The sequence below is a fragment of the Carcharhinus amblyrhynchos genome, chromosome 6, assembly GCF_965287045.1.
Source record: "Carcharhinus amblyrhynchos chromosome 6, sCarAmb.v2.hapA, whole genome shotgun sequence".
NCBI lineage: Eukaryota > Metazoa > Chordata > Chondrichthyes > Carcharhiniformes > Carcharhinidae > Carcharhinus > Carcharhinus amblyrhynchos.
Window position 1 is genome coordinate 59,580,518 of NC_137329.1, and position 18,325 is coordinate 59,598,842.

Sequence of the window (18,325 nt, forward strand, 5' to 3'; positions counted from 1 at the left end):
AAGATGAAATCATTGCATTTGTTCAAGGAGAAGTGAGTATCTAATTTTATAAAAGCTCTTTTTGAATGTTTTACTTGTCAGGTATGATGATTTGCTGGTGGTTCCTATTATAGAGAATACACCAGAAGAGAAGGACCTGCAGGAACGAATGGCTCGTGCCATGGAGGAATACCCAGATTCCTGTGCTGTCTTAGTTCGACGCCATGGCATCTACGTGTGGGGGAAGACATGGCAAAATGCAAAAACAATGTAAGTGCACTGTGTGCTAGCTTCCCAAATTCTGTCTCCAAGCAATGTACGTTAACTCTTCACTTCTGTGTCTCCTTCCTCTCTCTATAGGTGCGAATGTTACGATTATCTGTTTGATATTGCTCTGCAAATGAAACAATGTGGCTTTGACCCATCTCACCATCCAAAGGAAGAAAACGGAATTGTATAAGACCTTGTAGTCAGGATGTAACTGGCCCATGGTAGAGGTCTGTTGTAAATTCAAAGGCCTGTGTATGTGATGAAAATGTCTTTGCTTGCAGCATGAAATTTAGAACGTGCCTGACCATGGGAGCAGAGCTGAACTGCAGTATTGGTGAATATTCAGACTAGGTGCCAGATATTTCATGTGTGGATTGTTTTATGCAATCATGTGCCATGACCGACTCAACAGAATTGGCTGAGTGTTTTGTTAATCAAAATCTTTGCAAGAACTGTGCCTGTTGTATGTGGTAACCAAACTCTTATTAGGTACATTGACACCCAATCCTTGGCATTCAATTAATTACCTTTAGGTCACTTCTGATTTTTTGAATCTTATGAGTCATTTCCTACAGCTGACTTTAAATTAATATGTATAACTTTGCTGACAACATCACCATAGTGGGTCGGATCTCAAACAATGTTGAGGTGGAGTACAGGAAAGAAATAGAGAATTTAATGAAATGATGCAATGACAATAATTCCTCCCTCAGTGTCAGTAAAATGAAGGAGATAGTCATCGACTTCAGGAAACGTAGTGGAGGACGTCCTTGTCTACATCAATGGTGTTGAAATGGAATGGTCGAAAGCGACAGGTTTTTAGGAGTTCAGATCACGAGCAACTGTCCTTGTCCCTCCATGCTGACGTTACAGTCACTAACACCTCTACTTTCTCAGGATGTTAAGGAAATTCGGCATGCCCACCATGTCTCTCATCAATTTTTATAGATGCACCACAGAAAGCATCCTTTCCAGATATATCACAGCTTGGTATGCCTCCTGCTCTGAACATGACTGCAAGAAACTACAAAGGCTTGTAAACGTAGCCCAATCCATCAAACCAGCCTCCCATCCATTGACTCCATCTGCACTTTACCTTATCTGTAACTGCAACAACATATTCTGAACTTGGGTCCTAATCTCAATACAGAATTGGTCCAAACATAGAAAAAAGAACTGAATTCAAGAGTTTATACAAGTTGAGAGTGACTGTCGTTGACAACAAAGCAGCATTTTGTGGCAAGATTGGAATCAATGGGCATCATGGGGAAAATTCTCTGGTTGGAGTCATATCTGACATAAAGAAAGGTGATTGTGTTGGTTAGTGATCAATTATATCAATTCCAGGATATCAATGCAGGAGATCTTCAGGGTGGTGTCCCAAGCCCAACCACCTTTAGCTTCATCAATGACCTTTCCTCCAATATAAGGTCAGAAGTGGGGATGTTCAGCACCATTCACAACTCCTCAGATGTTGGAACAGTGCGATCCTGCATGCAGCAAGTCCTGGGCAACATTCAGGTTTGGGCTATCTTTCCTTGATATTCAATGGCATTATTGTTGCTGGATCCCCCACTATTAATAACCTGGGAGTTACTACTGAATTGGACTGATCCTATCAAACTGTGGTTATAAGAACAGGTCAGTGACTGAGAATTCTGCAACAAATGACTTACCACCTGACTCACCAGAGCTTGTCCACCATCTGCAAGACAAGAATGTAATAGAATATTCTCCTGTTATCTGGATAAATGCAGCTCTAACAATAGTGAAGAAACCCAATTCCATCCATTTAATCAACGCCCCACCCAACAATTTAAACAATCACTTCCTGCACCATCAATGCACAGCAATAGCTGTGTGTACCATCTACAAGATGCAGTGCAGCAACTCACTAAGTCTCCTTCGGCAGCACTTTCCACACCAGTGATCACTACTATCCAGTAGGACAAGGAGAGCAGACATATGGGAACACCATTACTTGCAATCACCTTGTAGGCTATACACAGTCCTAACTTAGAGCTATATCACTGTTGCTGGGTCTTCACTCTCGTTGGGTTAAAATCCTGAAATTTCCTCCTTTACAACACTGTGGATGTACCTACAACACATGGACTGCTGTGGTTCAAGAAGGCAGCTCATCACGACCTTCTCAACATATGAGCAAAGGTTGCCGACATTGACAATGATGCCCACATCCCATAAAAGAAAAGAAAATTTGAATTAATATTAAACTGTGGCTTTAGACTTTAGTATTGTCACTGGACTAACACCTCAGAGACCCAGGACACTGCTCTGAGGGCCTAGGTTCGAAATTTGAATTCAATCAAAATGTGGAATTAAAAGTCTAATGATGACCATGAAACCATTGTCGATTGTCATAAACCAATCTAGTTCACTAATGTCCTTTAGGGAAAGAAATCTGTAATCCTTACCCAATCTGACCTACATGAGACTCCAGATCCACATCAATGCAGTTGATCCTTAACTGCCTCTGAAATGGCTTGGCAAACCACTCAGTCCAAGGCAATTAGGGATGGGTAATAAATGCTAGCACAACCAGCAAGGCCCACATTCTGCAAACGAATAAAAAATAACAAAATTCAACTGTTGCTTCATATATGCAAACTCTTGAGCAGTCTGAGCTGTTATTCTGCATCATAAGACCACTTTGTAAGCCTGGATTTAATATATTTAACGTCATTTGAAATAAACTTACAGCAGTTCTGGATTTTCTCAATGGTTGTAGTATTATTGAGTTACCTGCTGCTGTTGCCAATGCTCTGTCACTTCTGCTAGGCGTTCTCCCAGAAGTAGAAGATCATTCAGCTCCACAAACCTATTCCAGGATTCCCCTAGATATTTCTGACATCAATCCATTTGTGTTAATATTTGTAATAAGCTAGTCCAAATTCTACAACAGACCATTAGAGATTTAGTATCAAGTGGTGTACGCATGTTAATATCCTCAAAGTGTAAAGGAAGAACATACATTTAAATAACACCCTTCACAACCTCACAATTGATGAAAATATTGTACTGCCAATGAAATACTTTTGAAGTGATGCCACTGTTGCAATGTAGAAACAATAGCAGCCAATTTGTGCACAGCCAGTTCCCATAAACAGCAATGAGGTAATAAGTAGGTACACTGTTACCCATGTTGACTGAGGGACATATTCCTTTTGCTAAATTCATTCTTGGGATGCGAGTGTCAACGGCTTGGCCAGCATTTACTGGCCATCCCTTATTGCCCTTGAGAAGATAGTGGTGAGCTGCCTTCCTGAACCACTGGGGTTCATATGGTGTAAGTACACCTACAGTATTGTTAGGAAGGCAGTTCCAGGATTTTGATACAGCAACAGTGAAGGAACAATATATTTCCAAGTCAAGATATTGAGTGGCTTGGAGGGGAACTTGCAGCAGATGATGATATTCACATGTCTGCTGCCCTTGTCCTTCTAGATGGTAGTGATCATGGGTTTGGAAGATGCTGCTGAGGAAACCTTGGTGAGTTCCTGCAGTGCATCTTCTAAATGTTACACACTGCTGTTACTGAGCATTGGTGGTGGAGAGAGTGATTGTTTGAGGATGGAATGCAACCATATAGATTGTTTTGTCCTGGATGGTGTTAAACCTGGATACTAGAGAGAATTCCATACACCATTCCCCAAACACCATTTCTCTTCAAATAATGGAAATGGGCTCCTTTTACCCCAACTGAGATGGTCATAAGGCCTCAATTTAATATCACATCCAAAATGCAGAATGTTTTATATAGCACCAAAACGTTAAAGAAATGGCATTGAACTAAAACTTCCTTTCTCAGTCAAGGAGAAGGGTGGCAGAGTGGTTGGCAGTGCTGCCTCACAGCGCCAGGGATCCGAGTTCAATTTTGGCCTCGGGTCACTGTCTGTATGGAGCTTGCACATTCTCCCCGTGTCTGTGTGGGTTTCTTCCAGGTGCTCCAGGTTCCTCCCACAGTTCAAAGATGTGTGGGTTAGGTTGATTGGCCATGCTAAATGTCAGGGGGATTAACAGGATGTATATGTGGGATTATGGGAATAGGGCTTGGATAGGATTGTGGTCGGTGCAGACTTGATGGGCCAAATGGCCTCCTTCAGCATTGTAGGGATTCTATGAGAGGAGAGGAGATGAGCAGGAGCTGAAGCCTGCATTAACCAGTGACTGAATGGAAAATGAGAAGCTGGAACAGCTTGCTGACCCAAAAATCCCCAAACCACTGCAACGGCAATCAGACAGCCAGGAGCTAGTCAACTTTCCTCCGAATAGCACCAACATCCAGGTGAAAAATATATGTTTGCAACATTGACTCTGATTTTCCCAGTAAATTGCAGGAAAAGAAATCATTTTTCCTCAGTTCAGGCTGTTATTATGGTGGAGGATTTACCCAAACTGCCTCATGACTCTGAAACCATCCTATTGTTTGGCTTGGCTCACACAGCTCATTTTTGCCCTTGTGGTACTATTTAATCAAGAGCTGTAGTGGAGACAAAAACTGAAAACCAATGAAGTACTGACCAATAATGGGAGAAATATCACCAAATTAAAAAAGAATAGCTTTTCCTTCTAGGTAGGAACAGGAGGAAAAGCAGTAGTCATTGGGTAGAAATTAGAGAAGTACCAGCATTCGACAGTTAGGAATGGGGAAATTATCAGCACCTACCAGATAGAACAGAAGAAATATCAGAACCTGCCACTTAACAGCAGGAGAAAAACTGGCACCCATCTGTAGGACTGCAGAATTAACAGATCCTGACAGAGACAGAAAAGACATGAGCCTTTTACATGCTGAGATTGTTTTTATCTTAATTACTGTTGTGTTATTAAACAATATTTATAAATGAAAATCTCTTTTGTATGACTAGAAGCCACATCAATCAAATAACATGTCCACAACTTCTGGATACCATTATTACCTTACAATGCTATCCTTGTAAAACCTACTCTGAACTCCTGGTTTCTGTAACTATCCTCCAATCTCTAACTTACTCTTCTCTTAGGATTCTCTAAGGCGCTGTCACAGAGACCACTCATTTCTGTCTGTTTTACACCACTCATCTCTGCCCCTACCTCAGCTCTTCTGCTGAAAGCCTCATCCATGTCTTTGTTATGTTGTGAATTAAATATTCAAATGCACTCTTGACCAACCTGCATTTTACCCTCTGTAAATTTGAATTTATCCAAAGCACTGGTATCTATATCCTAATTTGCACCAAATGACATTCACCAATCACCCATGCTTGCTGACTTACACTGGCTCCAGGTCTAACAATGCCTTGATTTTAAAATTCTTATCCTTGTTTTCAAATCCCTCCATGGCCTCATCCCTCTGTTTATTGCTGTGTTCCCCCTCTTCCACCCCCACCCCTCAGGTCTTTACAATATTCCAATATACCTCTAAATCCAGTGTCTTATGCTATCCTGAATTTGATCGCTTCCCAGAAGCTTTTTGCTATAGGGTACACTGACATCCACATCACTTCCTGTAAGCCATTTCTTCTCCATCTCCATTGCATCTGTTCTGAGGATGTCACCTTCCATACCAGTGCTTCTGCTATTCCTTTTCCCTGAGTCAAGATTTCCCCTTAATGATGGCTGACAGCGCATACAGTCATGTCATTCCATTTCCCACACTTCTGCTCTCATAGCTTCCCTTCATCCCCCCTCCAGCTCCAGCAAACAAAGAACAGGTTCCTCTTGTCTTCACCTTCCAGCCTCCATATATAAAGGATCAATACGCCGTCAATTCTGTCACTTCCAGAGCGATGTCACCACCAAACACATCTTCCTTCTCTCAGAGTTTGAAAGGAGTGGGCCCTCCTCAACACCTTTGTACTCTCCTGAGTCACTGGCATAGCCTCCCCATCTCACTGCACGGTCCTATATATGCAAAGGAAATGCAACTCCTTTCCTTTATCTTCTCCCTTCTCACCATCCAGGGCTTTAGACAACCCTCCCAGGTGAAACAGCAATTTAATTGCATTACTTTCAACTTAGTGCACTGTATTCACTGCTCATGATCCAGTCTTTTCAACATTGTGGGGACTAAATGCAGATTGAGGAACAGTTTTGTAAAACACCTTTGCTGTATTGAAACACACCTCCTGACTACAAAGTTTTCTCCACCCACAAGGCACAAGTCAAATCAGTGGAATACTCTCCACTTGATGAATGCACACAATTCACCATTGCTTCTTCAATAACATGTCCCAAACCTGCGACTTTACCGCTTAGAAGGATGTGGTTAGCAGTCAAAGAGTAACACTATCTTCTGCATCTTCACCTCCAAATTACACACCATTCTAACTTGGAACTATATCACTGTCCCTTCATTGTCACTACATCAAAATTTTGGAACTCACTGACTTACAGCGCTGTGGGAGCACCTTCACCAGACTGAACACAAAAGTTAAGAAGGTCTCCCATCACCTTCTGAAGGGTAGTTAGGGATGGACAATGCTGGTCTTGCCAATCATTCCCACATCCTGTGAATGAATAAAATAAAGGTCCTGAAGCATGATCCTGAACTTTCAGATGCTTATGCTAATAATTCTGTTCCACTCCTACTGCATCCTTGTGCAGATCAATGTAAGCTCAAGGACCAGCGTTTCAAGTTTTACATAGGCATTTTACACCCTTCTAGACCAAACATTGAGTTCAGCCAATTCGGACAGCTTCAACCCAACCTTTTAGATTCCAGGCGTTGGTGATAATTCTACTATTGCCATTTACGCCTCCTCTGGACCCACCTTTTGTTTCTTGTTCCATTACTATCCTCCTTTACCAATGCCCTTTATCATTTAATTTCCCTTTTGTTTACCCCTTTCCCTCCCCACTTTCCCTGCCTCTGTATCTGCTTAAAACCTTTTCATCACAAGAATTTTTTCCATTTCTCACAAAGATTTATTGATCCAAAACATTAGCTCTATTTCTCCACAGATGGTCTGATGAGTATTTCCAGCATTTTCTGTTTTTGTTGCATAATTCCAGCATCCACAGTATTTTGCTGTAGTAATGGAACTATTAACATCCCCCCCACCAGCAACCCCGCCATGTCAATGATATGAATATGAAAACTATGTAGACAACACAAAAAGCAATGAAAGCAAAATAAACACAAAATCTACTGGAAATCTGAACAAAAAACAGAAAATGCTGGATTAACTCCACAAGTCTGGCAACATCAATGGAGCGAGAAACGGAATTAATGCTTTCAGTCCAAATGGTCCTTCTACAGATCTGAATAAAGGGAGGAAAGTAAAGAATTATTTCGCTGGAAAGGTGAGTGAAGGAGGTGGAGCAGAATAGAAGAATGGGTTAAGTCAGGGAAAAGGAAAGATGGACAAAGCGAAGTGTTAATGGTGCCGTTAAGAACTAAAGAGTGCTAATGGTGGCCAAAGGTAAGATGGCAGAATGTGTCACTGGAAGCAAAACTGAACAACAAGGGACAAGTGGCCAAGTGGATGAGGGGTGAGTTTATACTGGAGCAGTCCAAGGTAACTGAAAAACAGCAAAAGGGGGTCCAGATGGAGGGGAAAGTTCACAGTCTAAAATTGTTGAACACAATGTTGAGCTCAGAAGGTTGCAATATGTTGTAATCGGAAAATGAAGTGTTGTTCTTCCAGTTTGCTTTGGGCATTGCTGGAGCATTGTAGCAGGGCAAGGACAGACATTTAGGCATGAGAGCAAGGTGCTGAGCTGAAATGGCAAGGGATCGCAAGGTTGGGGTCATGCCTTCAAATGGAGCAAAAGTGTTTTGCAAAGCAGTCACCCAGTCTACATTTAGTCTCCCCAGTGTCGAGGAGACGCATTGAGAGCAGCGAATAGAGTAGATCAAATTGGAGGAAGTGAAGGTGAAATGCTGCTTAACCTGAAAGGAGTGTTTGGCCCTTAGATAGTCAGGAGGGAGGAGGTAAAAAGGCAGTTATTACACTTTCTGTGGTTGCATGGGAAGATGTTGTGGGAAAGGGATGAAGGGTTCAGGGCAATGGAGGAGTGGACCAGCATGTCACAGAGTAGTTCCTGCATAATGCTGACAAAAAGCAATGACTTGGATAGTTACAGAAACCACCGTTTGTCTCTATGAGCTAGATAGTCTCAATATGTGCAGGATTGGGATCTCATAATTGTATCGTTTCAAAGAGTTTATTCATGAATGGCTGAAATTCTATCTGCTCAATTGCCACTGGGCTAGGCAAAGACTGAGACGCCCAGTAAACACTGAACAGAAGAAGGGCCAACAATTCCTCATTACTTTAATTGTGCTTTCACAGAGTCAAGGAGCCCATCCACTCCTTTCATCTCTTGGATTGCTTGCAGAAAGTGTGTAGATTTTTGGAAAAAATGAAAAAGACGGCTTGACACAGTGGTTAACACTGCTGCCTCACAATTTGAAGGACCTGGGTTTGATTCCAGCCTCAGGTGACTGTGGAATTTGTACATTCTCCCTGTATCTGCATGGGTTTCCTCCAGGTGCTCTGGTTTCCCTCCTACAGTCCAAAGATGTACAGGTCATGTGGATTGGCCAGGCTAAATTACCCCTTAGTGTCCCAATTTTTAAGGTTAGATAGATTAGCCATGGTAAATATGTGGGGTTATAGGGATAGGGCAGAGGGAGGGCCGAGGTAAGGTTACTCTGTTAGAGAATGGTTACAGATTCAGTGGGCTGAATGGCCTGTTCTACACTGTACGGATTAAAGAATAAAGAACAATACAGCACAGGAACAGGCTCTTTGGCCCTCCAAGCCTGCACTGACCATGTGTCCCTAACTAGACCATCCATTTGTATCCCTCTATTCCCAGTCTGCTCATGTGACTATCTAAATAAGTCTTAAATCACTCTAGTGTGTCTCGCCTCAACCATCTTACTTGGCAGTGCATTCCAGGCCCCCATCACCCTCTGTGTAAAATACGTCCCCCACATATCCATATTGAACGTTGTCCCCCTTACCTTGAACTTGTGACCCCTTGTGTTTGTCATTTCTGACCTGGGAAAAAGCTTCCAACTGTTCACCCTATCTATGCCCTTCATAATTTTATAAACTTCTATTAGGTCATCCCTCAACCTCCATCTTTCCTGGGAGAACAACCCTACTTTACTCAATCTCACCTCATAGTTAATACCCTCCATACCAGGCAACATCCTGGTAAACCTTTCCTGCTCTCTCTCCAAAGCCTCCACATCCTTCCGGTAGTGTGGCGACCAGAGAGGCAGTATTCCAGATGTAGCCTAATCAACATTCTATGTAACTGCAACATCACATGCCCACTTTTATACTATATGCCCCGTCCAATAAAGGTAAGTATGCCATATGCCTTCTTCACTACCTTTTCCACCTGTGCTGCCACCTTTAAGGATCTGTGAACTTGCACACCCAGGCCCCTCTGTGTGTATATACTCTTGATGATTCTGCCATTTATTGTATCGCTCCCCCTGCATTAGATCTACTAAAATGCATCACTTCTCATTTATCTGGATTAAATTCCATCTGCCATTTCTCCGCCCAATTTTCCAGCCTATCTATATCTTGCTGTATTCTCTGACAATGTTCATCACTATCCACAACTCCAGCAATCTTAGTGTCATCAGCAAACTTACTAATCAGGATTCTATGCTTCTATAACTTAAATTTACGTAGTGCCTATCACAGTCACTGAATATCCCAAAACCTTTTAGGGGTAAGGCAATGAGCTTAAATTCACTTAAATAAATCTGAAAATCAGTAATGGTGACCATCAAACGACTGGATTGTCATAAAAGACATCTGGTCTACTGATGTCCTGATGTGGATATGCTGGCATTGGACTGGGGTAAACATAGTAAAAAGTCTGACAACACCAGGTTTACTGCACAGAATCTTCAACCGATGCTATACACTAGATACATCGATGACATTTTCTTCCTTTGGCCTCATGGTGAACAATCACTGAAACAACTATATGAGGACATCAACAAGTTCCATCCCACCATCAGACTCACCATGGACTATTCCCCAGAATCAGTTGCCTTCTTGGATACACGCATCTCCATCAAGGACGGTCACCTCAGCACCTCACTGTACCACAAGCCCACAGACATTCTCACAACGCTCCACTTCTCCAGCTTCCACCCTAAACATGTTAAAGAAGCCATCCCCTATGGACAAGCCGTCCGTATACACAGGATTTGCTCAGATGAGGAAGATCGTGACAGACACCTCCAGACACTGAAAGATGCCCTCATAAGAACAGGATATGGTGCTCGACTCATAGATCGACAGTTCCAATGCGCCACAGCAAAAAACTGCACCGATCTCCTCAGAAGACAAACACGGGACACGGTGGACAGAGTACCCTTCGTCGTCCAGTACTTCCCCGGAGCGGAGAAGCTACGACATCTTCTCCGGAGTCTTCAACATATCATTGATGAAGACGAACATCTCGCCGGGGCCATCCCCACACCCCCACTTCTTGCTTTCAGACAACCACGCAACCTCAAACAGACCATTGTTCGCGGCAAACTACCCAGCCTTCAGGAGAACAGTGACCACAATACCACACAACCCTGCCACAGCAACCTCTGCAAGACATGCCGGATCATCGACATGGATGATATCATCACACGTGAGAATACCATCCACCAGGTACACGGTAAATACTCCTGCAACTCGGCCAACATTGTCTACCCGGGGCCTGATGACATTTATCCTAGGCTGCTTAGGGAGGCGAGGGATGAGATTGCTGGGCCTCTGACGCAAATCTTTGTCTCTTCTTTGGACACAGGTGAGGTCCCAGAGGACTGGAGGATAGCGAACGTGGTACCGTTGTTTAAAAAGGGTAGGAGGGATAGCCCAGGTAACTATAGGCCGGTGAGTTTAACGTCAGTGGTAGGCAAGTTGATGGAGAGGATTCTTAGGGATAGGATGTATGAGCACTTAGAGCGTTGCGATCTGATTAAGGATATGCAGCATGGCTTTGTAAAGGGAAAGTCTTGCCTTACGAATCTGCTAGAATTCTTTTGAGGAGGTGACAGAAACAGTCGATGAAGGACGAGCCGTTGATGTCATCTATATGGATTTCAGTAAGGCGTTTGACAAAGACCCTCATGGTAGGCTGGTAGAGAAGATTAAAGCTCATGGGATACGTGGCCAGGTATCTAGATGGGTAGAGAACTGGCTTGCAAAGAGGAATCAGAGAGTAGTCCTTTTCTAGCTGGACGTCTGTCACTAGTGGTGTGCCACAGGGTTCAGTACTGGGACCTCTTCTCTTTGTAGTGTATATAAATGATTTGGAAGAGGGAGTAGGTGGTGTGATCAGCAAATTTGCTGATGACACAAAGATGGCTGGATTGGCGGGCAGTGAGGAGCAGTGTCTGGCAATACAACGGGATATTGATAGGCTGGTAGATACATGGCAAATGGAGTTTAATCCGGATAAATGTGAGGTGATGCATTTTGTCCGGAATAACATAGGGGGGAGTTATATGATAAAGGGTAAGCCCATAAGGAGTATAGAATTGCAGCGAGACCTGGGGGTGCAAGTGCACAAGTCTTTGAAGGTGGCAGTGCAAGTGGAGAGTGTGGTGAAGAAAGCCTATGGTATGTTAGCCTTTATTGGAAGGGGTATAGAATATAAGAGCTGGAGTCTAATGTTGCAGTTGTACAGAACGTTGGTTAGGCCGCATTTGGAGTACTGCATCCAGTTCTGGTCGCCTTACTACCGGAAGGACGTGGAGGCTCTGGAGAGAGTGCAGAGGAGGTTTACCAAGATGTTGCCTGGTATGGAACGACTGGGGTATGAGGAAAGATTGAATAAATTGGGGCTCTTTTCCCTTGAAAGACGCCGACTGAGGGGGGATCTAATAGAGGTATATAAGATTATGAAGGGTATAGATAAACAGAGGTAAGCTATTTCCTATGATAGAGACACGTAGGACAAGGGGCCATGGACTTAAGGTGAGGGGGGAGAGGTATAACACATATTAGAGGGAGGTTTTTCACACAGAGGGTCGTGGGGGTATGGAATGCTCTGCCAAGTAAGGTGGTGGAGTCATTTAAGAGTAACTTAGACAGGCACATGACTGGGTTGGAGATGGGTGGATAGAGGAGATTGTTTTAAATAAGGGTCATTAGCATTGGGGCGTCCCTGGTGAGGTAAATGGATATGGTACAATAATAACTTTTTTTTCTCTTTTTCATTCACAGGTTTTAAGTCGGTCCGCCTTGTGTCCAACGAGGGGCATACACGCGATGGGTTGTACTGGGGCTGCTCTTGGTTGTTCGAGATTGGCCTAGTGCTTCATGTCGTTAGTGTGCCTAAACTGGACCAGATACTGGGGAAGACGACAGCTCAATGACTATCACTGATTGCTGTGCAGACACATGGATTTGGGCCGGTGTCTGTGGGAGTTTGCGCATTCTCCCTGTGCTTGCGTAGGTTTTCTCTGGGTGCTCCAGTTTCCTCTCACACCCCAAAGATGTGCTGTTAGGCTGATTGGCAGGAATAAATTGTCCCTAAATCAGTTTCCCTCAATCTGGATGGCCATAAAACATTAGACAGGGGTCGTGGGTGGAGAGGGGGACCGGTGGTGTTGAGATGGCGGCGCGGGCTTGTTGGGCCGAAGGGCCTGTTTCCCGGGCTGATTTTGTTCTTTGTTCTTTGTTCTTTGTCTACCTGTTACGTTGCAAGAAAGGATGTCCCGAAGCATGGTACATTGGGGAGACCATGCAGACGCTACGACAACGGATGAATGAATATCGCTCGACAGTCACCAGGCAAGACTGTTCCCTTCCTGTTGGCGAACACTTCAGTGGTCACAGGCATTCAGCCTCTGACCTTCGGGTAAGCATTCTCCAAGGCGGCTTTCACAACACACGACAGCGCAGAGTCGCTGAGCAGAGACTGATAGCCAAGTTCCGCACACATGAGGACGGCCTCAACCAGGATCTTGGGTTCATGTCGCACTATCTGTAACCCCCGTGACTTGCCTGGGTTTGCAAAACCTCACTTACTGTACTGTCTGGAGACAATACACATCTCTTTAACCTGTGATCAGTGCTCCTTCCACTCACATTGTCAGCCACTTTAGGACTTGAACAGCAGGTTAGGTGTAAAGATTTGCATTCTAATCAGTAATCTGTAAACTGTCTGTGCTTTATATGCTCCGCCTGAGGCCAGAACGCTCCATTCACCTGACGAAGGGGCTAACCCGAAAGCTAGTGAGTTTACTATCAAATAAATCGGTTGGACTTAAACCTGGTGTTGTCAGACTTTTTACTACTGATGTCCTTCAGGGAAGGAAATCTGCCATCTTTGCCCAGTCTAGGTGAGTGCAAGCCCACAGCCATGTGATTAGCTCTTAAATGTCATTTGACAAGGCTGAGGAAGCTACTGCGTTATATTTGAGCAAGCGACTCACCGCCACCTTTTCAAGGGCAGTTGGGGTAAGGAATAAATGCTGGAGCTTGCCAGTGAAACCCCACATCATCTTCACATCTTTCTGAACTAACTGTGGCAGCCAATTTACACACAGTGAAATCCCACAAACAGCAATGTGGTAATAACCAGTTAATTTGTTTTAGTGATGTTGGTTGAAGAGTAGATATTGGCCAGAACAGTCAGCTTTGTTCTGCAAAATAGTGCCATGGAATGGAATCTTTTACATCCATCCGACAGGGTAGACAGACTTTTGGTTTAACATTTCATCTGAAAGACAACAACCTAACAATGTAGCACTTCTTCAATACTGCACCAAAATGGCAGCTAGGTTGTGTACTCAGTTCTCCACATTGAAATGGACTTAAACATGTAACCCTTTCTACCAAACGATTCATGATTGATAACTAAAAACAAGAAAATAAGACTTCCTCAAAACGTGCTCCCTCATCCAGACTCGAATCGTTGGTTCTATTCTCTCTCCACAGATGCTGTCGGACCTGCTGAGATTTTCCAGCATTTTCAGATTCCAGCATCTGCAGTATTTTGCTTTTATCTTTCTCCCCCTTTGTTCCCTTAATTGATGCCTCCAACTCACTCACAAAGCAGAAAGCAGGTAGAACCTCGCCCCCAGATTTGTGATAGTGCAACATGGAAATACAAACAAAATTTTCTAGTCTCACACACCCTGCTACTACTATCATTGAGAATTAGCCAAATCTCCATTCACTGCAACAGGATTGGAGAAACCCAGCTGCAGGCTAGGTCAGAGAATTCCTCCCAAATGCCTCTTATCACCAGGTATTTTCTGAACAAGTACTTTCTTATCAAACCAACATTTCAGAAAGCTTGATTCAGAGCAGTGCAGAGTGATGCCCCACAGATGTTCACAGCCACTGTCTACTACATCCCAAAATCTTGATCACAGCAATGCAGCTGTGGGAAATCAGTATGAGTAGAAGCAGATGGATGAAATCAGTTGGTTTAGCCTTTGCACTGTAATTACAAAGATCCATCAACTGTTTTCAAATCAATATTAATGCAGGACTTGGGAGCAGGTCACTTTGGCTTCAAGCCTGCATATCATGAGTTAGTTGAAAGGAGGAAACAGAAGAGAAACATTAGGAGCCATGCTTTTTGTGAAAAACAAGCATACACTTTGTGCAAGGATCCCAAAGAGGCGAAGGTGTTATATACTGACAGGTACTATGTACTTATCCTCTCACTTACGGTGCATTCTTTAACAGCCACCTAATCAGGAAGAAACTTATTGATGAACAGTGTTTCGAGTCTAGATGACTCTTCATCAGAGCACTGTCTGACTAGGAACACCAGAGACCCAGTAACACTGTCTGACTAGGAACACCAGCAGACCCAGTAACACTGTCTAACTAGGAACATCAGCAGACCCAGTAACACTGTCTGACTAGGAACATCAGAGATCCACTAATACTGTCTGACCAGGAGGACCAGCAGACCCAGTAACACCATTTACAGCCCCAGCCCATTGATAGCCATTCAGTTAATTTTTCTGGCTTCCATAAAGTCTAAGAAAGGGCCTGATTTTAACATCGTATTGTGCCCATTTTTGGGTGCAAAAATTTGGTAAAGTTGGGCATGAGGCGAGTAGTGCGATCCGTGTCCAACTCCGCGCCGGTTCCCCCATTACCAGGCCTGAAAATGGCCACAATCAGGACCACACCTGAAATGGAAGTGATGGCCATTTAAATGTATTTGCACGTATTTAAATTGACTTAACGGCTGCATGCCCGACTTTTCTGGCACTTCCCCCTTTACCACCATCTGGAATTGGCAGGAAACAGACATGCTCCAGATAAGTCCAATTCGGGTGCTCCATCAGTGAGAGTTAGTGAGGAGGTAAATGTCAAATGTCCGATGACTCTCTAGTTGAGATTGGAAGGAGGGGATGGGGACAGGGGGGGAAGGTGGGTCTGCTGCTAGATTGGTGGGAGGATGGTGAAAGGGGGGGTCTGCTGCCACTGTGCCTGTGATCAGTGGGGGAGGAGGGGGGGTCCACTGCCACTCTGTCAGTGATCAGCGAAAGGGCAAGGGGGGTCCATTGCCATTCTGCCTGAGATCAGTGGGGGGAAGGTAGGTCTGCTGCCACTTTGCTTGTGATTCGTTGGGGGTAAGGGGGGTCGGCTGCCACTCTGCCTGAAATCAGTGTGGGGGAGAGGTCCACGATCAGTCTGGGTGGCGGGGATATGGGAGGGTAAGGGGGTCAATAATGTTGTGGGGGTGGGGAAATGTCTGTGGGGCCAGGGGGAGGCATTATCTGGTCTGGGAGTGATACTGTAGTGGAGCGGCATTCTATCATTTTTTTCTGTGCATGTGCAGTTGGAGGCACTGATCGGAGCTGCAGGGTTTCGGGTGCATTAAGCCCACAGGCTTCTGCAGCACGACTTGGAATCGCTGATATTTTTGCATATGGGAGCACTGAGAACGGGCCTAAAAGTCGAATCTGAAACACTCTCAGTTTCAAGTCCGCTCAGCACTTAGAATCAAAATGGTAAAATATGGCCAAAATGCCTTCTTTAATTTGTGAATTCTTACTACAGTTGGAAAGTGTAAGTACATCTGTGTCCTTTCCCAGTCTGTCAGTACCTCTAAAAGGAATATTCAAGTTTTTATTATTAAAATATGCAAATTTATTAAAACACACTCCCTGCACAGGCATTTTCTTGCGGTTTCCTCCATTCTAGGTTTAACGGTTAGTTACCTTTACTGTCCAGCATTTTCTTGACTTGCGAGACAACCCTGATGGTGTCCTATCCCTGGAGTTGGCTGTGTTCCTGATGTGGAGATGCTGGCATTGGACTGGGGTAAGCACAGTAAGAAGTCTCACAATACCAGGTTAAAGTCCAACAGGTTTATTTGGTAGCACAAGCCACTAGCTTTCAGAGCGCTGCTCCTTCATTAAGTGAGTGGGAGTTCTGTTCACAAACAGGGCATGTAAAAACACAAACTCAATTTACAAATAGAGTAAATTATAACATTGTATATTTTACAAATTGAGTTTGTGTCTGTTTCGGAAGCTCCAAAAGCTTGTGGCTTGTGCTACCTAACCTGTTGGACTTTAATCTGGTGTTGTGAGACTTCCTACTGTGTGTTCCTGATGGCATGCTATTATCATACTGGAGCTGACATGTATGCAGCTGCAAACTACTGCAGATGTATGACCAGGCAGGAGAAGATTTGTTTTGTTTGCCACTTGCACATCAATCATAATTGTTCTTAATATTTGAGTTCGTGATTTTTTTTATAAACAGGAACATTCTCTAGAGTCCAGGCATTCTTGAATTTGCAGCTGAAGATGTTTGATTCACTTTTCCTTAGTTTTCCTTAGCTGTCACTGCTCGAGATCAGCAACTCAACACTTGGGATGAAACAGCTGATGAGAATCCATCAAATAGAACAATGCAACAACCAGAGAGTTACCACTGAGCAGAAACTGAACAGGGCTAACTATATAAACATTGATTATAAGAGCAGTCAGAGGCTAAGAATCATGTAAAAAATAACTCATGTCCTGATTCCCCAAATCCTGTCCACCATCTACAAGGCATTAGTCAGGAGTGTGATGGAATACACCCCACTTGCCTGGATGAGTGCAGCTCCAACAACATTCAAGAAGCTCAGCACCATCCAGGACAAAGTAACTTGATTGCTACCCCATTTACAAACATTCACTCTATCCACCACCAATGCACAGTGGCAGCAGTGTGCACCAAGATGCACTGCAGGAATTCACCGAGGCTCCCTGGACAGCACATTCCAAACTCATGATCTCTACCATCAAGGATAGGTGCAGCAGGTATTTGGGAACACCACCACCTGCTTGTTCTGAATAGTTCACCACCACCTTCCTCAGCAAGTCACTCATCGCTCTGACTTGGGAATATATCACTGTTCCTTCACTGTCACTGAGTCAAAATTCTGGAACTTCCTCCCTTACAGCACTGTGGGAGCTGTTAGACTGCAGCGGTTCAAGAAGACAGCTCACTACTACCTTCTCAAGGGCAATTAGGGATGGGCATTAAATGCTGGTCTCGCCAGCAGTGTCCACATTCCATGTATGAAAAAATGTGCATTCCCGCTCCCCTGCTCATTTTCCATAACTCTACAAGTTATTCATTCAATGATCTGCTGGTGTTCCTAGTGATAAAGTGTTATTAGGTCAGCTGGTGTTCCTAGTGAGACAGTGTTACTGGGTTTGCTGGTATTCCTAGTGATAGTGTTATTGGGTCTGCTGGTGCTCCTAGTGAGACAGTGCAATTGGTCTGCTAGTTTTCCTAGTGAGGCAGTGTTACTGGGTCTGCTGCTGTTCCAAGTGGTACAGTGTTACTGGGTCTGCTGGTGTTCCTAGTGAGACAGTGTTACTTAATATGCTGGTGTTCCTTGTGAGACAGTGTTACTTAGTATGCTGGTGTTCCTTGTGAGACAGTGTTACTGGGTCTGCTGGTGTTCCTAGTGGTACAGTATTACTGGGTCTGCTGGTATTCCTAGTGGTACAGTATTACTGGGTCTGCTGGTATTCCTAGTGGTACAGTATTACTGGGTCTGCTGGTGTTCCTCGTGTTACATTGTTTTTACTTGTTGATTTGGTGAGATTGGGTAG

At 44.0% G+C, this 18,325-nt stretch overlaps 1 protein-coding gene across 2 annotated transcripts in view; it reads left to right on the forward strand.

Annotated features, from left to right (window-relative positions):
- The window catches only part of apip (APAF1 interacting protein), a 53,643-nt gene extending 50,654 nt beyond the window's left edge, over positions 1-2,989 (forward strand). The window contains exons 6-7 of one of the 2 annotated variants that reach the window (XM_080190535.1): positions 82-249; positions 340-2,989. In XM_080190535.1, the coding sequence (XP_080046661.1) occupies positions 82-249; positions 340-439 (268 nt within the window). In that variant the 3' untranslated portion in view covers positions 440-2,989. The remainder of the gene's footprint in view (positions 1-81; positions 250-339) is intronic. The other variant, XM_080190536.1, reaches the window with a different exon arrangement.
- Positions 2,990-18,325: the final 15,336 nt, after the last annotated feature.